The following is a 19,919-nucleotide window of genomic DNA, read 5'->3' as shown; positions in this document are numbered from 1 at the left end:
ATAAAGTTTTCTCTGAATCTGTTATCATATTTAATCGCGTTATCCATTTTATTTTTTGACTAAAAAAAATCAAAATTCAACAAAAAATGCACCTTTTTTTTCGAGCGGCTCAAATCGACTTATACCGACGCTAACTTCGTCAAAATATCATCATTCGATAGCGGTAAATATTATTAAACAAGAAAGCTATACTCAAATATATATGGACACGTAGCGCCACATAATTTTGATGACGTCATAGCAGGAAATGAAAATAATAGCCTTCTGGAGAAAAATTCCATCTTCAACCACTGAAAATTTCAAAGCAATTGGTCCAGTAATCAAAGAGAAAAGCGATTTCTCCAAGACGTGTCAAAGAACAACATGAACAAGAACAACATAACAACAAAACGATCGTTATGTCCACTAAACGTGTCCAATAAACAAGGAGACTGATTGCGCGAGACAGTCGAAAAAATTCAAATTCAAACAAATGAATTTCATGAAAACAATAGCACAGACTTCTTCGTGTAAGCTGCACAGATAAGCGAATAAACGAATGGGTTCTGAAAAAATTAAACCTCTACAGATGCTTCAGGGAGCAATAAACGACAGAAAATTGCGTTTCCTGGGATTTATTGCAAGAACGGACGGTCTGATCAGAGAAAACGTGGACAAACCGAAACGAGGATGTCACACAATGTTAAGGACATGGCGGATCTCAGCATGTACCAATTGTTCAAAATGTCGCAGATCGGTAGCAATGGCGTCGATTTGAGTCTGATCGCGGGATGTCACAAGAGATTCTAAAAAACTTAACATCAAACAAATAAATTTTATGAAAATAGTAGCATCTCACGCATACGTTGAACTTGACGCCGCCCTGACGTTGATGACTAGTGGCGACGTAACGTTGCGGTATGTTAGTCGTTGGTCGCAGTTACAGATTAGGACACCGATCAGTTGGCGTAGATTTGAAAATTGCAACGAAATTCTCTCATTCGATGTTTGATTTGGTTCAAAATTGGTTAAATATTGTGGGTGGTACAGTTTGTTTTATCTGAGTAATGCTGAATAAATATAAATAACATAACCAGCAATAAATAAAAACAATCAATGTTGCAAGTGAGTCACGCGCAATGAATTTATCGAAAGCATTTCAGGAGTAATATGAAAAACTTATCCTATGGACCTTTCCCCGACCTTTGACCCCCGAAAAATTCCTCCTATACTTTACCATTGCAAAATTTTCGGGGCTATTTTAAAAGTGCTTTTGAGAGCTGGCGCCTTTAAAACGGGGTATGTGTTACAAACCATCATTATGATTCATCGCATACAACAACCTGTTTTTTAAAAATACCGGTAAAGAATTTTAGCCTAGTCTATCACAGCTATTTCTACTCTAATTTTTTATTACTGCAATTAAATTAAAACTCCTAGGAAGACAGAGTGATCATTGAATTATCTGATTTATATTTAAGTTTTCAAAACACAACAAAAAACTAACGAATAGAGTTAAAAAACGCAAAAACGAGGTAATGTTTACGACCACGCTTGAAAATCTGTCTGAGTAAGAAAGTGTCTGAGCGGATGCGAAAAGGGGGCATTGTTACGTCACTTTTTGCATCTTGCTGATTGGCCAATGTCACGAAGTAAACAAGGAAGTGGATGCTCGGGAAAAGGTCCATCGCTCTCTTTTTTTTAATAAAAAAAATTATCAGCCACATCTATGATAGCAGCCCTCCATGCCCTCCTGTTCATGCGTCAATATTACAAGGAACATCTAGTGTGTAAATTTCTGATATTGCTGGAATTGTTGAGTAAAATTATGGGAATTTGTCGGGATTTCTTCAATCTAGTTTCCCGGGATAAATATGTATAATCCTATCCTATCCTAGTCCCCAGACGTACCACATGTGCTATATGACCTATACCCTATGACTGTTGACCTTTTGATACGCATGATTTCACATTTGATTGACATGCTGTTTTGAGCGCTGCTATGAGAAAAGAAATTTTACCCAGAAACGTATAACGTTTGGAAAATGATGGATTTAGGCGGAGTTTCTCGCATTCTATTTCGAAATTTGCTCATCAGAAGTGCCACTTTACAGGTGAGCTAATTTTCTAGCATTTTGTGACTGCAATAAATATTGAAAATGTTTAAAAACTGAAATATAAATTAAAGTTTTCTACAACACCAATTACAGAATTACGGAATCCTACCACAGTATCACTGTCTGACTGTACCAATTGAAAACTGCACTCATTTAAGTTATTTCAGTATTTCAAAGCATTACAAAATGATAGGCTACCTATTGCAGTATTGATAACAGGTGAATTTGTTTCCCTCATGGAAAATGGGCCACACACTAAGCTAGGAAGGAGCTACATCCTCCAGATACTTGAACGTTCCTAATATATATATATATATATTGGTGTGAATACTTTGTTTCTATATTTAATTTAAGCTTGCTATTTTTATTTCTTTTTTTCATGCTGTGTTAGACCCTATGTAGGGTGACTATTTTGTTTCTATATTCTTATTTAATTTAAGCCTTCTGAAGTTCCAGTTTTATTTCATTTTTTTCATGCTGTGTTAGACCACTGAGGTGCACACCTCAATGTGTTAGACCAGTGTTCCCTAAACTATTTAGGCAGCTGGACCCCTGTTTGTGAATCCTATTTTTTACGGACCCCCATCCAATGCGTATCAATTTATGTGTCTAACTAACGAGGATGAATAATGTTTCATCCGGATTTAGAACACAACAACACAAATGACATTAATGTGAAGAATCAAATTGTGACAAGAAAAAAATGGCCTGACTCTATGGCAACGATGTTTGGCCAAAATAAAACTAATGAAAGTCTGGATCCATACATACTAAAGTTAAATATTAGTAGGCTAAGGGTAATGCGGTAAAATTATGATCTATTTGCACTTTGATGTCTGGGCTGTCGGTGGAACTAATTTAATTGTGTATTCTTGGATAGTCTCACACAATTAACTTGTTTTCACGCTTCTTTCTTGCCACAACGGGGCTCAAATGATTTTTGCAAAGTCGCACGAGATCTCGACTGGTGATAACTCAATAACGCATACAGTCAATTATTACTGACCATGTAGCTCTGTGACGGAGGTCTTCCACACAGACGCAAGGATCGTCTTCATCTTGTTTACGAATCTCCATGTGACAGTGAAATATATATATTTCAGACTCCTAATATCGCTGCGGACCTTCTCTGTTGTCGTCGCGGACCCCTGTTTAGGAAACCCCCATTGAGGTGTCGCTGCTCGATAACCAGTACTGGTTTTTAAGCGATTCATTCTGTAAATGCTATTCTAATTTTATTCTACACGTATATGTAAGTTGCGTATTTTCAGCATTGGCGGAAAAATAAAGTACTGATTACAGAGGTAGAAAAAATATCACCATCGGATTGAAAAAAAGGACCTAATCCATCAGGAATAAAAATTTCTCATTTAGGCCCAATATTTTTGTATTTCTTAACAATTCTCAAGGCTGATTCGAAACTAAATCAAAACTCAAATATCTTGTAATGTAATCTAAAAAGTCCGTGGGGCAAACCATCTGGGACGAAATGTCCATGGGGCAAAAAAAAAATTGTACGTCATCGTAGAAAAATTGAATAAGTAACTTTGTAAATTTGCCTTTCTGGCCTCCTGGCTACAATATCACTGTTAAAATTACGGCATACTCACAAATACCAGGACATTCATGGAATTTAGAACCATTAATTCAATCAATCAATTCATTTTGATACAAAATTGATGACCAGAGCTGCGAATTAAAAAAACTAAGCGAACTAAAAATGCTAGGATTGGATTCCTTGAAAAAATACATCATTGCATGCCAGACATCCATTTTATAGAATAATGAGATCTTGGAATCTGAAAACTGTGTCAAAAAGGCTGTAAAGAGTGTAACTGACAGTTATGGCATTATATCTTAAGCACAAGATTCTCTGCCAGATTTTCCCATTATCATAATTAAAAAAAAATTTTATAATTAAGGTTAATCAGCAATGCCGTTGTTATCTCCCGTACAAACTCCCGGACAACATGAAGAAAAGATTGGATCGGCACAGAAAACCCTTCATTCCTGGGGAAACAACATCTGAAGAGTTTCTTCAAGATTGGCAGAAAGAGCCAGAAAAAGTCGCAGAGTACAAGAGATTAGCTTGGGCAAAGTGAGTCTAGGATAGGATAGGATTCTAGGATAGGATTTAAATATTTATTCTGGGATGATGAAAACCGAAAAGACGGCTTAATTGTATGGCGAACCGCAACCTCTCGTCTGGTTACCGGTCCATTTCAGGTATACGATTAGTTAGTAGTTGATTGTTTTCGATAGCATGGACTTGAGGGGTGAGGAAATCGCAATCGACCAGCGGTTACATGAACCACCCTACGGCGTCAATGAGTCCAGCAAATACAGAAAAGCTTTTACTGTTTACTTTTTTCTATTCACTATTTTTGTTATGTTGAAGGTTTAGCCTACATATCATGATAATTGACTATTCTTTCTTTTTTAAATTCATTATTAATTTTTTGAAATAGCTTATACCACACAATATGGATGTCTAATAAGCTTTATTTTAATGGAATTATCGCTATTTGGAAATATCCATTTTAAGAATTTTGATTTTCTAAGTAAAATGTACTATATGGTGCTAATGGTATACAGTGCTTTTTTTAAGTAAGTTAAAAAGTTAGAAAGAAGGTTAATGCACAATAAATTAAAGTTGATCATCAAACTTACTGGCAACTACTGAAATGCCAAGATTCGAATGATTTTTACACAAATTTCAATGTCACATTTTGGATTAAAAATATCTAATGATCTATTCCAATCTTTAACTCACCAATTTAGTATATGAGTATATGACTTATTTTTATTATTTTTTACCTGTGTAGCTTACATTTAATTTATTGAAATTTCAAACAAACCACTTTTATTTCAGATTTGGTTCAGCATCAGGGGTTGATATTTCATCCATTTTACCGACTAAGAAAGATCTTGAAGAGGAATGGGAGGCGGAGAAAAGATGGTGGCCAACATTGGAAAATATGAAGAACAGGATGAAGATGAAACAAGAACAACATGCTGCTAAAAAGGCTGCATAGTAAGTGGTTAAGTTGTTGTGCATTATGAAAGGCTCTGAATAAAATATTGCATTCATTATAATTGTACGAAACAGTGTTGGGAGAGACTCGGTTGGAGTCATTATGTAGCCAAATTCATGTCATCTAAATGGAATGACATCGACTATATTAACTAGGGTAGGATTTACGTATTTATCCCGGCGAAGAGAAAACCAGATGACGTAATCATATGGTGAACCACTCTCTCATCAGATTACCAGTTTTACCAGTGTCCATGTCGGGATAATTATTTGTTTCAGATGCACGAACTTGATGGTGGAGAAAGCCATAACTGACCAGTGGTTATGTGAACCATCCTACAGTGTTGGGGAGTCCAGCAATTGACAACATGCTCCTACTCGAACAGTGCATTTATTCAATCTAAAAAGCTCCTCATCTTTTAAACCACTGAGTGGCCTGATTTAAGCGAGCAGCAGCAATATAATTAGTCAATGCCCTGATTTATTCTTCATGATAATTGAATTAACTATTGATGTTATTTCAGTGAAAAGAGAGTTGCTGAAAATATGGCGAAGATGCCAAAATGGATAGCTGAGTGGGAAGACCAACAAACAAAAGATGCAAATCGAGAATTAGCTAAAGCAGAGCAATATCAACAAAATATGGAAATGGCTTTAGAAAAAATGAATTACAAACTAGACCCTTCGTCAATGGAATTTAAAAAACTGTTTAAAGAACAACAATTACAAGATAAACTTGCGAAGAAAAAGTTACAAAAAGCTTAATTGGAGAGTGTAATATTGGCTTACGACAGAGGTTCCCAACATTTTATAGTTTGTGGCCCCCTCCAGTGTTTTTTACCACTCCAATAATACGGACAATGCAAGAATTGCGCATATTAATATAATTACGAGGCCTATCTCACAGTTTTGTCAAACTGTCGTTAAAGGTGGATCGTTATTTGCAGGTAAGATGGCCAGCCAATCACAAAGGTTAGGATTCACAGTACATAGAGGTACATAGAATGTTTTTTGATTTGTAGATTCCGAATTCCATTTGGCTCCTGGCATTGTGGGCCCCCTGCAACTGCTCCGTACTCCCCTTGCCTGGTTGGGAACCACTGGCTTCAGGTGATATTGAGAACATGGTTTATCAAATTTGGTGATAATGTCAGACTTTGGAGTGTGGACAATGTTTGTCAGATTTCTAGAAAATTAATTTTTTATAGCTCTATTCGGAAGGGTTGTTATGTTATTTTTATTTTCCATGGTGAGATTTATCCAGAAATATCAAATATTCAAATCAATTCTGAAATCTAACGCATTGAATATACCGTAGATGCTCGTTTTACCGCCCAATCTTGATTAAGGGCCCGTTTGAATAGCCGCCCGTGTGAACAGAACATAAAAATAAATAAGGGCCGGTGCTTGTATACCTGCCCGATGTAAAAGCTGAGTGGTAGAGTACAATAGGAAATAAGAAGCGTTTTTGTCACAACGCTTTTGAATTTTAAGCGCCGGTTGATAACACACACGCCTTTCGGCGTCCAAGTACATAACAGATAGCATTGATTACGTAACACCATGGTTCTCAAACTGGGCATCGTGACGCCCAAGTGCGTCGTTTCAATATTGATAGGGCGTCGCAAAACTTTTCTTCTTTTGTGGATTTGTACCTGCGATGCGTAGAAAAAGTCAAAATTTTTGTTATTCTTGTTTAAATCATACTTGAGAACTGGAAATAACAATAAATTAAGTATTCTAACGATCGAAAATAACGAGTGCCCGTGCTTGAATAAGGGCCCGTTTAGTGAGTTGGTTGAAAAAAATATGGGCCTGGGCTACAAAACGAGCAAATACGGTATATACCAATATTCGTTCACTTTTAAATAATTAACTAATTGTATTAGACGTTTAAAGGTTTACTGTACTGAGTAAGCTCCTTTATTATTATGTGTAACTGAAGGTGCTACCATAACTGTTAATTTTCCTGTATTTCTTGTGTATATTTTGAAGCCTAAAGTCCGCTTTACTACTTTGGTTCAATTATACAACTGTTCTAATTGATTCTCTGTAATACTATTCGGCTAGCTATTGTAATTGATCAAAATTTTTATTATGATTTCCTATTTTGTTTTATAACATTTCATTTTTCATTTATAGCATTTGTTGTAGTTGTTACTTATAAATAGCTGAAATGAATTTTCAGAAAAGATAATTATTCATTCTGTTGATCTCTGGATTTCACATGGATGAACTGACATATTTCATATAAAAGTGAGTGACTGTTATTTCAAATTTTAGGTTTTGATTTACATGCAAATTGTAATGTGCATTAGTCTATGTCTGATCAAGGCTGGGGATTTGATATGAAATCACATTGATTTCGGCTTCAGCTTGGTGTGATGGATTGTGCCAAGCATTAGGAATAAGCTTGCCACAGCACCTCTGATTATCCTGCGTGGGTTTGCTGGTCTAAATCCCACTCCTTGCTGTCGTGGGGTGGTTCACCTAACTGCTGGCTGCTCACGGCTTCCTCCACCATCAAGTCCATGCATCCAAAAACAAATACCTCTGCTAACTACGCTCATACCCGTCGTGGTTCGCCATATGATTGAGCTGTTTTGATGGCTTTCCTGATGTCCAGGATAAATATGTAATTCTGAAGCCTTTGACATTTTTGAATGTGACCACTATCATGAAACATCACGTCAAATGCGGTTTCATGGAACCTGGACTCAAAACTGTGATAAAAGAGTTTCAAATTTGGAACTAAACTTATATATATATATTTACCTAGGAAACATTTAAACTGATGTTAGAAAGAATAGATTTCATAACATCATTAGAAAATAAATATGAAAATAAATGTGAGTAGATTATTAGATTGTTAGGAGATAGAGCCACAAAAATTCCTAATAGCTCGAGCTCCATCTAATAGGGTAATCTCAGCTCCAGATCCCTGTCCCTGGGTCTGATGGCCCAGCGATTAATAAAGCACAATGCTAATCAAACTGCCACTGTAGGTGCTTAATTATTGCTAAAAATTGGCCACATCTTATTTTCTCGAGCTGGCTTGATGCGGGAAAATATTGTACTTTTGATACTTTTATTTTGATTGTGTATCGATTATTTTTTGAAGATTATATAACATAGAATTCAACTTGAATTGAAAATTTTCAAATAAAAATATTTTGTATTATCCTAATGCTGTTTTTTTTTTTCAGGTTTTCCACTCTTTACGCACAAAATCATTTCAAGACAACTCTGTTTTCATTCACACAAAAAAGAACGCATGAAAGAATGAAAAATGCAAAGAATGCAGCAATTAGTGACTCTGAAAAGTTTATCGGTAAGAGACTACTACCTTTTCATTCTTTTTCAAGTCAATCACTATTTTGAGAAATGCTACTGGTCAGAACTAGGGCTGAACATTTTCATATATTTCTGACTCAAACTGAATAATATTTTCTATTTGAATACTTGGTAGATGTAGGGGGTGGTATATAGCTTGCTGTTAGCTTTGAAACTATTTGTGAAAAAGTGTATATATTTCACTGACCATCTGTGCTTGCATATTCACCACTCTCTGGATATTCAATTACAATTTTTAGTTCAAGTTTAGAATTGAAGTGTAGTGTCACACATCAGAATTTATTAGGGGACGGGTTGTGGGGAATAGGGATAAGGAGAAGAAGGTTTTCACCCCTAGAGGAGGTGTAGGGTAAGCACTCACTGAATTGTATAGTTAAGCAAGGTCATAGCATCTTATCAGTAATAGCAATTCTCATTAATCTGCTTCTAATGCTACACCACCAAAAGTTATGGATTGCATTAAATCAGTGGTACCCAACCTTTTTGTTGGAATTATTCCTTTGCCTATTTTGGTACCTTTTTATTCCTACCTATGCATAAAACTACTTTATTTGTTCAAACTTCAATTGTTCTCTAGCTAGGTTAATGAGAAAGTCACACCAATGTTTTCCCACAGTTTAAGTTGTTTGTTATGTGTTCATGAATAAGTATTATAGTAATTATAAAAAACAAAAAAATATCAGTAATAGAATAACAAATACAGAGCAAGATTCCTGAAATCGACATAAATCATCCCGGGAGAAGAATCACCCTCCGTTTGGGCAATGTTGACTTAAGTATTTCTCTTTAATATGGCATTGTATCACAAGCATTCATAGCTATCATTATTTTATTCCATATAAAAATTATATATCAAACCAGAAGCAAAAATTTGAAACAGGAATAAAAAGTTATGATATGTACACTACATGTAAAATATGTGCAATAACAAAAAAATAAATAAATCAGCAAAAATTTAATTATTAAAATTGATAGGGGATCGAAAGTGCTGTAAGATCTCTAACACTCTAACGGGTCAAGTTTAATAAGGAGACTGCGTTCAGGAAATCTTCTTTACATAAAGGCTGTTTTGAGAAAAGTACTCAATTTCTTTTCCAAAGACCATATCATACTGTTACGTTCAGTTATATGTTAATATGTAAAATATCCCAAATTAAAGTTTTTCAAAGAAATACAGGGTGTCTATGAAGACTCTTTACAATTTCAATTTTGCTCTTAAGTCATTCTCAATATATCTTGATCATGTTTGTTGTTTTTTTAATCAGTAATTGTTTTTACTTTATTTAATACATCTGTGAGGGCCAAAACAATATATGGTATGGATAAATTCCCTTTGCAATTACTTTGCCTGATGAAGCAAAGTAAGTAATTCGGTTAAAGTTCATGAAAAGAATGATATCAATATTAATGCATTTGATGAAAGTCATCAACCAATTTATCAAATTGAGTGAAAATTAGCTTTACTGATTTTCAAAACTGACTGCACATTTATGTCCATGATAAGGTTTTTCAGTTTAGGAAGAGTTGAATCTAAATTTGTGAGAAATTTTCACAGCTTTCTCCAATAGCAGAATGGGTACGCTATTTTACTCAGCGTGAAATAAGTTTATTAACATTCTAGATACAATTGTAACATAAATTTTTAATAAACAACATGAAAAGGGGGATATATAACATGCCTTTTTTCGTCAGTTTTCCCAAAACAATGTTCTCACACAGAATTTGGAATATCTTCACTGTGATTATTTTTTTAAGAATTTGAAAACATACGAATAGTCCTAGTTTTCAGTTGTGTCAATCCCTAGCTGTAAACATGTCAAAGGGAGAGAAGACATGGAGCATAGTTGAGAATAAAAATGAGTAAAACTATATTGATAAAAATAGAGCTCGTATTGGTGCTTAACTGAAGAACATAGAAAAAACTAACACAATTTTTCTGTTTTGGCTCATTTTTTGTCGGTAAATTGAAAAACCCTCATTTATAGGGCTAAAGATTGGCCTCTGCTCATTTGCTGAGTCGGCCTGTTAGCCAGAAAATACGTAAATATAACAAAGTAAAATCTGAATATTTTAATATAGAGACATAAAAAGATGAACATTAGATTCTATAGTAAGATGAATTGGGAAAATCAGTAATGCAGCATATGATGTACAGTGACAGTGGTTTTCAAACTTTCTGGTCACGCTTCCTTTTTAGAATTTGTCAAGTCTCGCACTCTATCTCGAAAATAACTAGCTAACAATAAGCTACAAATGACAGATAGTAAGGCTCCACACTAAGGATAATAAGGATACAAGCACAACAGCGCTATGCAATCTCTAAACCAGGGTGGTCCAAGGTTGTCGGCTCCGCGGGCCACAAATTTATTTTTTCATTGTTTGCGGGCCACAATAGTGCCAAGAATAGGTAAACAGTGCAATACAAAACAAACACTTTTATAGTGCAAACACATAGTTATCAGACATAGCCATCCCAGTCGAATAGAATCCGCATTCGATTTTTAGTTTTCCATGATGCCTATATCTATAATGTTGGCATATATTCCCGACCAAAAAGATAGAAAGCCAGATAATAATTTAGACTGCCAAGCACATCATTCAACTTCACTATTTGCCTCGGCTACCCATAACCCTAGTCAGTTCAGTGACATTAGTGATGTAACAATATGTCAAAAGATTTTTCTGATTAATTTTATTAGTACGAAACAACACGAAATGCGATTTATTGATTACACTCCGAATGTGACGCGGGCCACAGATAAGGAAGTGGCGGGCCACATGTGGCCACATATTTGTACACGCCTCCCTTTTGGTGCACGCCCATCGTTTGAGAACCACTGATGTAGGATATGATTTCTATATTTATCCCGGCAAGAGGAAAGCCAATAAAATGAATAATATGACCATATTATGGCGAAACAGCCAAGCAGTCATGGGAACAGTTATTTGGAATGTGGTAAAGTAATTTAGTGGACAGGGAAAGAGTTTTGTAAATTGCTTCATAGATCAACAAGTTCATTGATTTCTGCCGGGAAGCTGTTTTGTTGTTGTCCAGTTATTGTCACTTTTGCTCTCTTTCTTCTAAATTCAAAAATAATGTTCAATTGGTAACTTGGATTTTTTATTGAAGAAAAATTATATTTGAAAACTTCATTTGATCATTTTGACTATCAAATTGATTACCACACAAAGTAATGACTTTTTATTCACAGCTGTTTGAGGGAAACTTGAAATTTCAATATTTGCTCCTTTGTCAAGAAACTGTGCACATCCAATTTTGCAATTGGTTTATATTAACCTCCTGTGTACAGTGTACTTACGTGTTTTCATTTCCATGGGAACCTAAACTCATCGTGTACGAAAATTTGTGTTTGAATAAAGAATTGTACCGGTAATTGAAGTCTAAAATTAGGATTCTTTTTTTATAATGCTGGGGTGCTTTTGCCCCAATCGTTAGTATATTGAGATTTGAAAATTTATGTTAAAAAAGTTAGCAGACTTATCAAGCTTGAGTGAATTATCGATGTAAGTATATGTCTAATAAGCACCGCTGATACTACTAAATTTATGTGAAAAAAAGCAATGCACCTACTTATTTGGGTACTGTCACATAAATGGCCTAATTATTTTTATTTCAAATCAAGTATTCATATCCGGTATTCAATCGATTTAAAAATGACCCCTACTCCCAATTGTGGCTTCTAAATGCAAGTTCAAAAAAGTTTAGACTCCAACCTAGAGTAAATCAATTTTTGACCTCAAATACATTGCCATACGCAAGTCTCATTCAATTACTATTAGTGTAGGTTTTGCAACACCTTCTTCAATTTCTTTTGGTAGATTTGTATTTGTACATATGCAAGGATGCTGTAGCAGAAATATACATAAGCATTCTATGCAATTCAGGACTCCTTCAACACAAATGTATTTCTGTAACGTTACAGGAATACATTTGAGTTGGTGTTGAGCAGGAGCATTGCTTATTACTTATCGATCTTTAGATTGGTATTTCGGTAAGTATGTTGATTTGTCTGTCTGTTAGATGCACGCGATATCTCACAAAGGCGTGGTTGAATCTGCTCCAAATTTTGCATGTGCATTCATCATATCTCGGACCAGAAGCCTATTGATTTTGGATGAATTATGTTGTATAATTAGCGAGTTATTAATTAATTAGTGATGGGACACGCGGTGTCACTATAGAGTCATGAATCGAAACCGCAGTTTCGATCGATAAGTCTTCGGTCTCTGACCGATATTCTCTGTCGAAAATGTTTGGTTAATTCAAATACTTTTAGGGCAGGGGGTGCAAATTTTTGTTGTCAGTGATCCATGTAAACAACTTCAGGCATCTAGCCGTGCCACACAAAAAATTTAGTTTATCAATGCGGCAAAGACGAGAGAAAAGAATGTGGCTATTGATTATCCTTGCAGTAATATCGGGAAATGGCGAACAATTTAACGCAGCAACAAGAACAAAAAACATTACGCATTTTCATCCTGATGAGCGACCTATTAAACATAAATTGTCGGATTTTATGCTTCATATTGAAAAATCTAAGTGTTGACAAGGGCCACACTAATTGTCTTGGCAGGCCAGGTTGTGGCCCACCGGATACCTGTTGCACTTGTTTTAGAGTCAGTAATTTTGAATTTGGTTATTTTACTTTAATTAAGAATCCGAAACTTCTTGCTACTTAAACATCCAATAACTCACTAGTGATATCTTTGAGATGTACTCATAAATTGCTTGTACAGTTAACTTGTATTACCTTATAATGTAGAAAGCAATGATTGGTATGGTGATTACAACTGCAGACACTAGGACAGCGATGACGATCAGGGTTGTAGGGCCTGCTGTTCTTGTTGAGTGACCTTCGGCTGTTAAAATATTGAGGATAATTTAAATCAAGAGGTCTCAAATTGTGGTACATTGTGAGAGATTTCTAGATGTCCTGAGGAGCTTCTAGAATTACTGGAACGCAATAGTTTTGGAATTGGAACATTGGAACGCAATGTTTAATTTTTCTCTCTTTACCTCTCTTTACCTCTCGCTTTACCTGTGTCGGAACTCTTCATTCCTTTCCCACTATGCATAAAAACTACTTTATTTGTTACCGCTTTCGTACTGTTTTAGTGTCTATACTATGTAGAAGTGTTATAGTGGTAATGATAAAATAAAAATTTTAGTAATATTACAGAAAATACAAAGCAAAATTTCTCTCCACGTCTGAAATTCCTTTCTAGCCGAAAGTCTCCATAACAATTTTAGCTATTCAGTAGGGCTGTCCAATACCGAATAATTTTTTGATTCGAATCGAATTGAATATTTTCGCCGAGTCGAACGGAATAATCGAATATTACTGCACAATCCTAAATCTGTCTCTGTTATACAATAAACGCCTGTCCTTCGATGTTGTGGTAACCTATGTGCAGTTACGTACATCTGACTTACTGCTGGTATTTTGCAGTACCATGTTTTCAGATTTATGAAAGGAGATCACATGCTTGTATGAACCAGTCAAAAGTAGGGTTTTGAAAACTGTTGGGGGTTGAGAGAAACAATTGCACAATTCAAAAATTGCACTCTCAATTCTAAATGATTAGGTTTTAATAGGGCATGCGAAGCCTGTAGATGCTATTTTAATCTTATTATCTCATGTTTTTTTGTGTAAATTTCAGCAAAATGATAGCAATCATTAATATAGATAAAACTGTTGCTCAAATTCAAAATTGCATTTAACAAATTCAAAGCTAGTTTGATGACAATATTATTTTATATTGTTAGTGTACAACAGCCATCAAAATGCAAGAGTGCAATTATATGTTTTGGTAATTTCCATTGATAGAAGGTATTGCCATCATAAGGATCCCACAATACCTGTTTCAGATCATTAGAGTTGCCTATACCATGTTCCTATGATAACTAACTCCATAGCTTCAAATTGATTCTATTTATAGAACTATAGTTTATTAACGGCACTAAATTGCCCTTTTCTCCTTGTTCTCTCTCAAAAACGTCATTACGGATTATAACTTTTAAATTATGATGACCATGCATGAAATGGCTAATCACGTGCCACCGGGCATTAGGAATAACATGTTTATCGCAAAATGAAGGTGAGAGAAATATCAGGAAACCAAGTAAGCCGGGAGCGAGAGTGGTCTAAGCTCGAAGCGCCACCCCTTGCCTGATGAATAACATCCTGTAAAGGTAGTTTCAATCCTTTTCAGCTTTATGTACCTAATTTTAGCGATTCGAAAATTAGCCGAAAAACGATTTGAATAATTTGCGATTCGATTCGATTTCGAATATTTGGTTCGCTTGGAAAGCCCTACTACTCAGTAAAAAATAAACTAATGTTTGATATTCGGTGAATAAATTTGGTGCTCCTGTAGTATGTGTACCAAGTTAGGGTTCAGGTTGTGCGCCATCTTGGTGCACATACTACTGGAGCCTCAAAAATTTTGGGTAATTGGCTAATTTCTCGCAACTCCTACTCAATTAATGTTAAATCCATGAAAAAATAATATTGCTATTCATATATTTACGATTATGCAATTTTTTTTATACGGGCTTACTGAGGTAAAAAAAGAAAAGCCACTGATACAAATGCAAGTAATTTAAACTGTATCATACCAAAGGGAAGTTATTTCCATTGTATTTACATACAGTCCATTGGGCATACTATGACTATTCTTCAAATTGCATACAAAATATTTCAAATTAATTCAAATTTTTTATTTTGGGGTTCCATATTCATATTTATTATGCATATGACTAATAATAGTGATAGAATAATATTTGAATTCAAATTTTATTCGAATACCTGTTATGAATAATTTTTTTTTATATGTTTATCGCAATGTTTTTAGTGAGATAAAATGGTACTCCCGTAGTATGTGTACCAGGTTAGGCCATAATTTTAGGTACGATACTACGGGAGTCACTTGGCTAGTCCCCGAACTCGCAATAAAACTAAAATAATGACAATTGGAGTCACTTGGCTAGTCCCTGAACTCGCAATAAAACTAAAATAATGAAAATTGGAGTCACTTGGCTAGTCCCCGAACTCGCAATAAAACTAAAATAAGGAAAATTAGAATAGAATTATGGTCTAACCCAGGGTGGTCCAAACCCAGGCCCGCTTCATTATCTGTGGCCCGCGCCGCATTCGGAGAGTAATCAAAATATCGTATTTTAAATTTCTTCTCATAAAATAAATCAGAAAAATAGTTTGACATATTGTTGTTATAACACTATTGCGACAGAATTGACTAGTATGATGGCTAGTTGAGGCGACTAGCGAAGTTGAATGATGTGTTGGGCAGTCTAAATTGTTACCTGGGTTTCTATCGTTTTGGTCGGAATATATGCTAACAATATAGGCATGATAGAAAACTAAAAAATCGAATGCGGATTCCATTAGCCTAGGTTGGCAATGCCTGATAACTATGTGTTCACACAATAGAAATGCTTGTTTTGCACTATTTATCTATTCTTGGTACTATTGTGGCCCGCGACCAATGCCAAAATAATTTTGTGGCCTGCGGAGCCCACAACTTTGGACCACCCCGGTCTAACCTTAACACATATTACGTTCCGGTGTTCACCATCTTGGTTCACATACTACGAGAGTACCGATAAAAGGGGTTGGTAAAAGCCAGATTTCTATAGTTTTTGCTTTTTTTTCAACCATTTCTGGCCGCAATGACCTAGTTGTTAAAGCATTGGACTTCACAATGCTAGCATCTCAGGTGTAAAAGTTCAAATTCAAATCCTATACCCACCATCTCACCCTGATTGTTATAAAGTGAGTAACCAATGCCGAAACTGAAAAAATATAGTCTTTTCGAACTAGTGAATCTTTACCAAAACATTTATTGCTTGCACAGAGCTTTGTTCGGAGTGGAAAGGCGTATAAGAAATGTTTATTAGGATAGGATTTACATTATTCTCCTGGGAGAGAAGAAAACCGATAAACGATTTAATCATATGCTGACCCACAGCTTCTCGTCCGGTTAACAGTCCGTGTTTGAAGCTGCAAACTCACGCAGAGTATTCAGAGGTGCGGTGGCGAGCTTATTCCTAACACTTAGCACAAAATGCCACACCGCCAAGAAATAAATACATCTATAATTATTGTTTTTATGGGACATTGTTCAGAGTGAAATACGTATAAAAATTGGGATAAAAATGTTCTTAAAAAATTCAGCTGGAATTGGGGTTCACAACCTTCTTCTATGAACGGCCTCATGATGTTTTCGTAGAAGGACTACGGCCGCCAGTGAAATCAAGGGACAAGATGATGGTGTCACAAAAAATAATGAACATAGGCAAGTACGTCTTGTGATGTGCGTATTTCACAGATAAAACCCAAACCATCACGGCTGCACATATTGTCTTTGACGGCCGCATGCAGCCATTTGGCCGCAGGTTATGCCCCCTGGATTACAGAATATCATATTTATTAAACTTACTGGTATCTTCGATTATGTCATTTTTTGTTGTTGTTTCTGCCTGTTCTTTGCTTCTTACTGTATAGCCTATTAAAACCAAAAAAATTTAATTAATTTTCAATTCTAGATTGCCAATATGTTTAAATCAGAGGTGCACAAAACAGGCACTCCTGTCGTGTGTGTACCAGGTTAGGGTTAAGCCATAATTGAATCCTGATTTTCCTTATTTCAGTTCTATTACGAGTTCGGGGACTGTCTGTGTTAGCCAAGTGAATATACCCCCTGTCTGTCATAGGTTTCAGTCCCTTTACACAACTTGTTGTAAAATAGCAAACAAAATTAGTTACCTCCATATTGGTACACATACTTCTGGAGCGCCCCTAAAATTGCACGCTATTAGCTCGAATGTGGCACACGGATGGTTTGGCAAAAAAAAAGTATTGTATGTATAATAAATCCTAATAACTTTTGTCAAAATCATTTTAAATCACCATGTTTATTCATACATTGCTAGCTTGTGGCCCTGTTATCAGAAGGTAGTAGCTGAAAATAAGTATACTACAGTAGCGAGTTTGGTAGGTTGGTAAAAAACATTTCTATTTGGGGTAAATCGCGATAAAGCAGATTTTTGTGAGTCGTGGTAAAGTTGAAGTCCATTTACACATGCCTAGCTTCTTGTTCTATCTGAAGCAGAAACTAACAACGAAATACCAAGTAATGTTAATGTCTGATTTTGATACCTAAATTGTTTCAGTATATATTCACCTTGTGTAGTCTGCTCATACTGTTGCGTTGTGCTAATGTCTGTTGTCTGATATCCTAAAAAACAAGAATAGACAATTTTTAAACTACTACTGTAATACATTTTGCACTGTTTTTACCGCCCTATCGATTCATTTTTTTAACTTACTTGTTGTAAATGGCTCAGCACAATTGATCACATGATATTGTATTGTGAAGGATTTTATGTAACCAGCAAAGTTTTTTGCATAGTATTGTATCTTGTATGGGCTTCCTCCAGCATTATTCCATGGAATGATTGAATCACAGGTGTGATTTGCAACTGGAATTTTCTCTCTGGTTTTGTTGATGTTGCAAATGGTTGATGCAGTTGCAAATACGAGACAGTAGTTGATTGCAAAATCACATTTGTGAGAAGCAGTGCCTGTATAAAAAATAATATCATTACATTGATTTTAGTGTCATGGTGGGGCTTTGCTGAATATTCGAATAACGGATAGCGAATACTATTTTACTATTCGAATTTCCGAATTTCCATGCGACCTGCACTGCTTTGCTTGGACATGTAACTCACTAAATTAATCAATTGAATTTTATAAATTGATCTACGTCTCTCGCTGAAAGATAGAAGCTACAAATTTGAGTAGCCGCTGTCTATGGGGTATGTGTTTTTTTTTTCTTTTTGCACCTAATATATTGTTTCAATTCCTAATTTTGCGTAAACAAAGCATCGTATTGCTACTGATTTCTTCAGTCTTTCAGTAATTTTGAAGAGGTGTGCCCCTCTCTGATGTTCTGGACTCATGTTGTATATTGAAAATATTCGTTATTCGACTATTTGGTATTCATTAAAATTATTCGAATTATTCAAAAAATATTCGATTTTGTCCAACCCGAATCATGGATAGCATCAGTGAATAGTCAGTCTACTTACTTGGGAATCTGATTTCTCCAGAGCAGTCTCTACTTCCACTACCAGTTGTCCTTGGCAATGAAACGTTTTGTAATAACAGAACAATTGCAGTTTCGTGATCTGTGTCCATACTTGTTGGTATCGTCCAAACACACGTGCATGCATATTGATTACTTGGTCCATATGTGATATTATTGCTCTCTGTTCCAATTTTTGCATTTGTACAGTCAGTGCATTGTGCTGCTTCATTCAGACAATAACAAAGACCTATAAAGTTGAATATTTATTTTTATAAATTTTCACAAAATAAGATTGAGTTGAGTCAATTTACTTGTATTATTTGGACTTTTGGATTTTAAAACGTGATCCTTTCCCCAAATAAAAATTATCTTCGTATTATCTGATAGAAATCTGTGTTTGTTTTTTCATTTTTGTTTATTTTTCAATTTATTTAATTTTAATATGTTGATGTACTAACTAGCTCAGGGGAGGGCAAGGTTTTCGAACCAGGGGCTGAAAATGTTACCCACCTAGACTGGCAGGCCTTGTGAGTACGACGCAAAAAGTTACATTTTATGAACAGAATTTTATTTACAGTGTTACAAAAGCAAAATTGGAAACAATTGGCCTCATGCCAAAACTAATTTTGATCACAATTTCTCTTCTCATCAAGCTATTTGTTAGCTAAACCATAAAAATTTGAAACCTTAAGTTTTGTCCCCATAACGAGAAAGCATGTAGCAACCTGAAGTACAACTTGCACAGACTATGAACATAATCCAACAAGGCTATTGCACCATACAGATTTTAATAACAATGGCTACGTAGTGCATGCAAAATTGGTTGAAAACAAAAATTCATGGCAATGTCAGGCAGGCTAGATTGTATTATTCAATGGGCCACCAGATATGGCCCGCAAGTCGTAGTTTGCACATGTCAGAGCTATCTTCTACCTCCAACAAATTTTTCTCAAGCGTAGTATTATTTGGCTTCGTTCTTACGTACCGGTAATATATTTCGTCTGTTTAATTTTTTTTTCATTTCGGCTTGATTTTATGAAATTGTAGAGCGTATGCTTATGCTAGTTAGGCTTGCTTGTCAAGTTCACATACACACATACACATCTTTAAAAATGTCAGTAGTATACTCTCGCAACTTTCGCTTGTCACATGGGAGAATTTTGTCATTGAATACGGTCGATTTTGTCATGTCAACCAAAGAAGGTTGTTCACTCCTGTACCAGGCCATCACCCCAGTCCAGAGTGGCCCATAAAACAGATTCCAGTTCATTTGGAAGATATTTCAGAATCCAGAAATTACA

The 19,919-nt window shown here is 35.4% G+C and overlaps 2 protein-coding genes across 2 annotated transcripts; one reads left to right on the top strand and one right to left on the bottom strand.

Annotated features, from left to right (window-relative positions):
* Positions 1 to 1,945: 1,945 nt before the first annotated feature.
* On the top strand, positions 1,946 to 7,272 carry LOC120347072 (large ribosomal subunit protein mL64-like). Its single transcript, XM_039416894.2, has 4 exons — positions 1,946 to 2,093; positions 4,019 to 4,194; positions 4,969 to 5,130; positions 5,655 to 7,272. The coding sequence occupies exons 1-4, from the start codon at positions 2,025 to 2,027 to the stop codon at positions 5,893 to 5,895; spliced, it is 648 nt and encodes a 215-aa protein (XP_039272828.2). The 5' UTR covers positions 1,946 to 2,024; the 3' UTR covers positions 5,896 to 7,272.
* A 3,742-nt stretch (positions 7,273 to 11,014) lies between these two features.
* LOC144429678 (uncharacterized) lies at positions 11,015 to 18,866 on the bottom strand. The gene is made up of 6 exons (XM_078117848.1): positions 18,620 to 18,866; positions 17,855 to 18,109; positions 17,710 to 17,763; positions 16,966 to 17,031; positions 13,257 to 13,365; positions 11,015 to 11,565 (listed from the first exon to the last, which is right to left on the bottom strand). The coding sequence occupies exons 1-6, from the start codon at positions 18,726 to 18,728 to the stop codon at positions 11,484 to 11,486; spliced, it is 675 nt and encodes a 224-aa protein (XP_077973974.1). The 5' UTR covers positions 18,729 to 18,866; the 3' UTR covers positions 11,015 to 11,483.
* Between the last annotated feature and the right edge of the window lie 1,053 nt (positions 18,867 to 19,919).

The sequence above is a fragment of the Styela clava genome, chromosome 11, assembly GCF_964204865.1.
Source record: "Styela clava chromosome 11, kaStyClav1.hap1.2, whole genome shotgun sequence".
Classification (NCBI taxonomy): Eukaryota; Metazoa; Chordata; class Ascidiacea; order Stolidobranchia; family Styelidae; genus Styela; species Styela clava.
The sequence above is the reverse complement of the archived record's forward strand: the minus strand, read 5'-3'. Positions and strand labels throughout refer to the sequence as shown.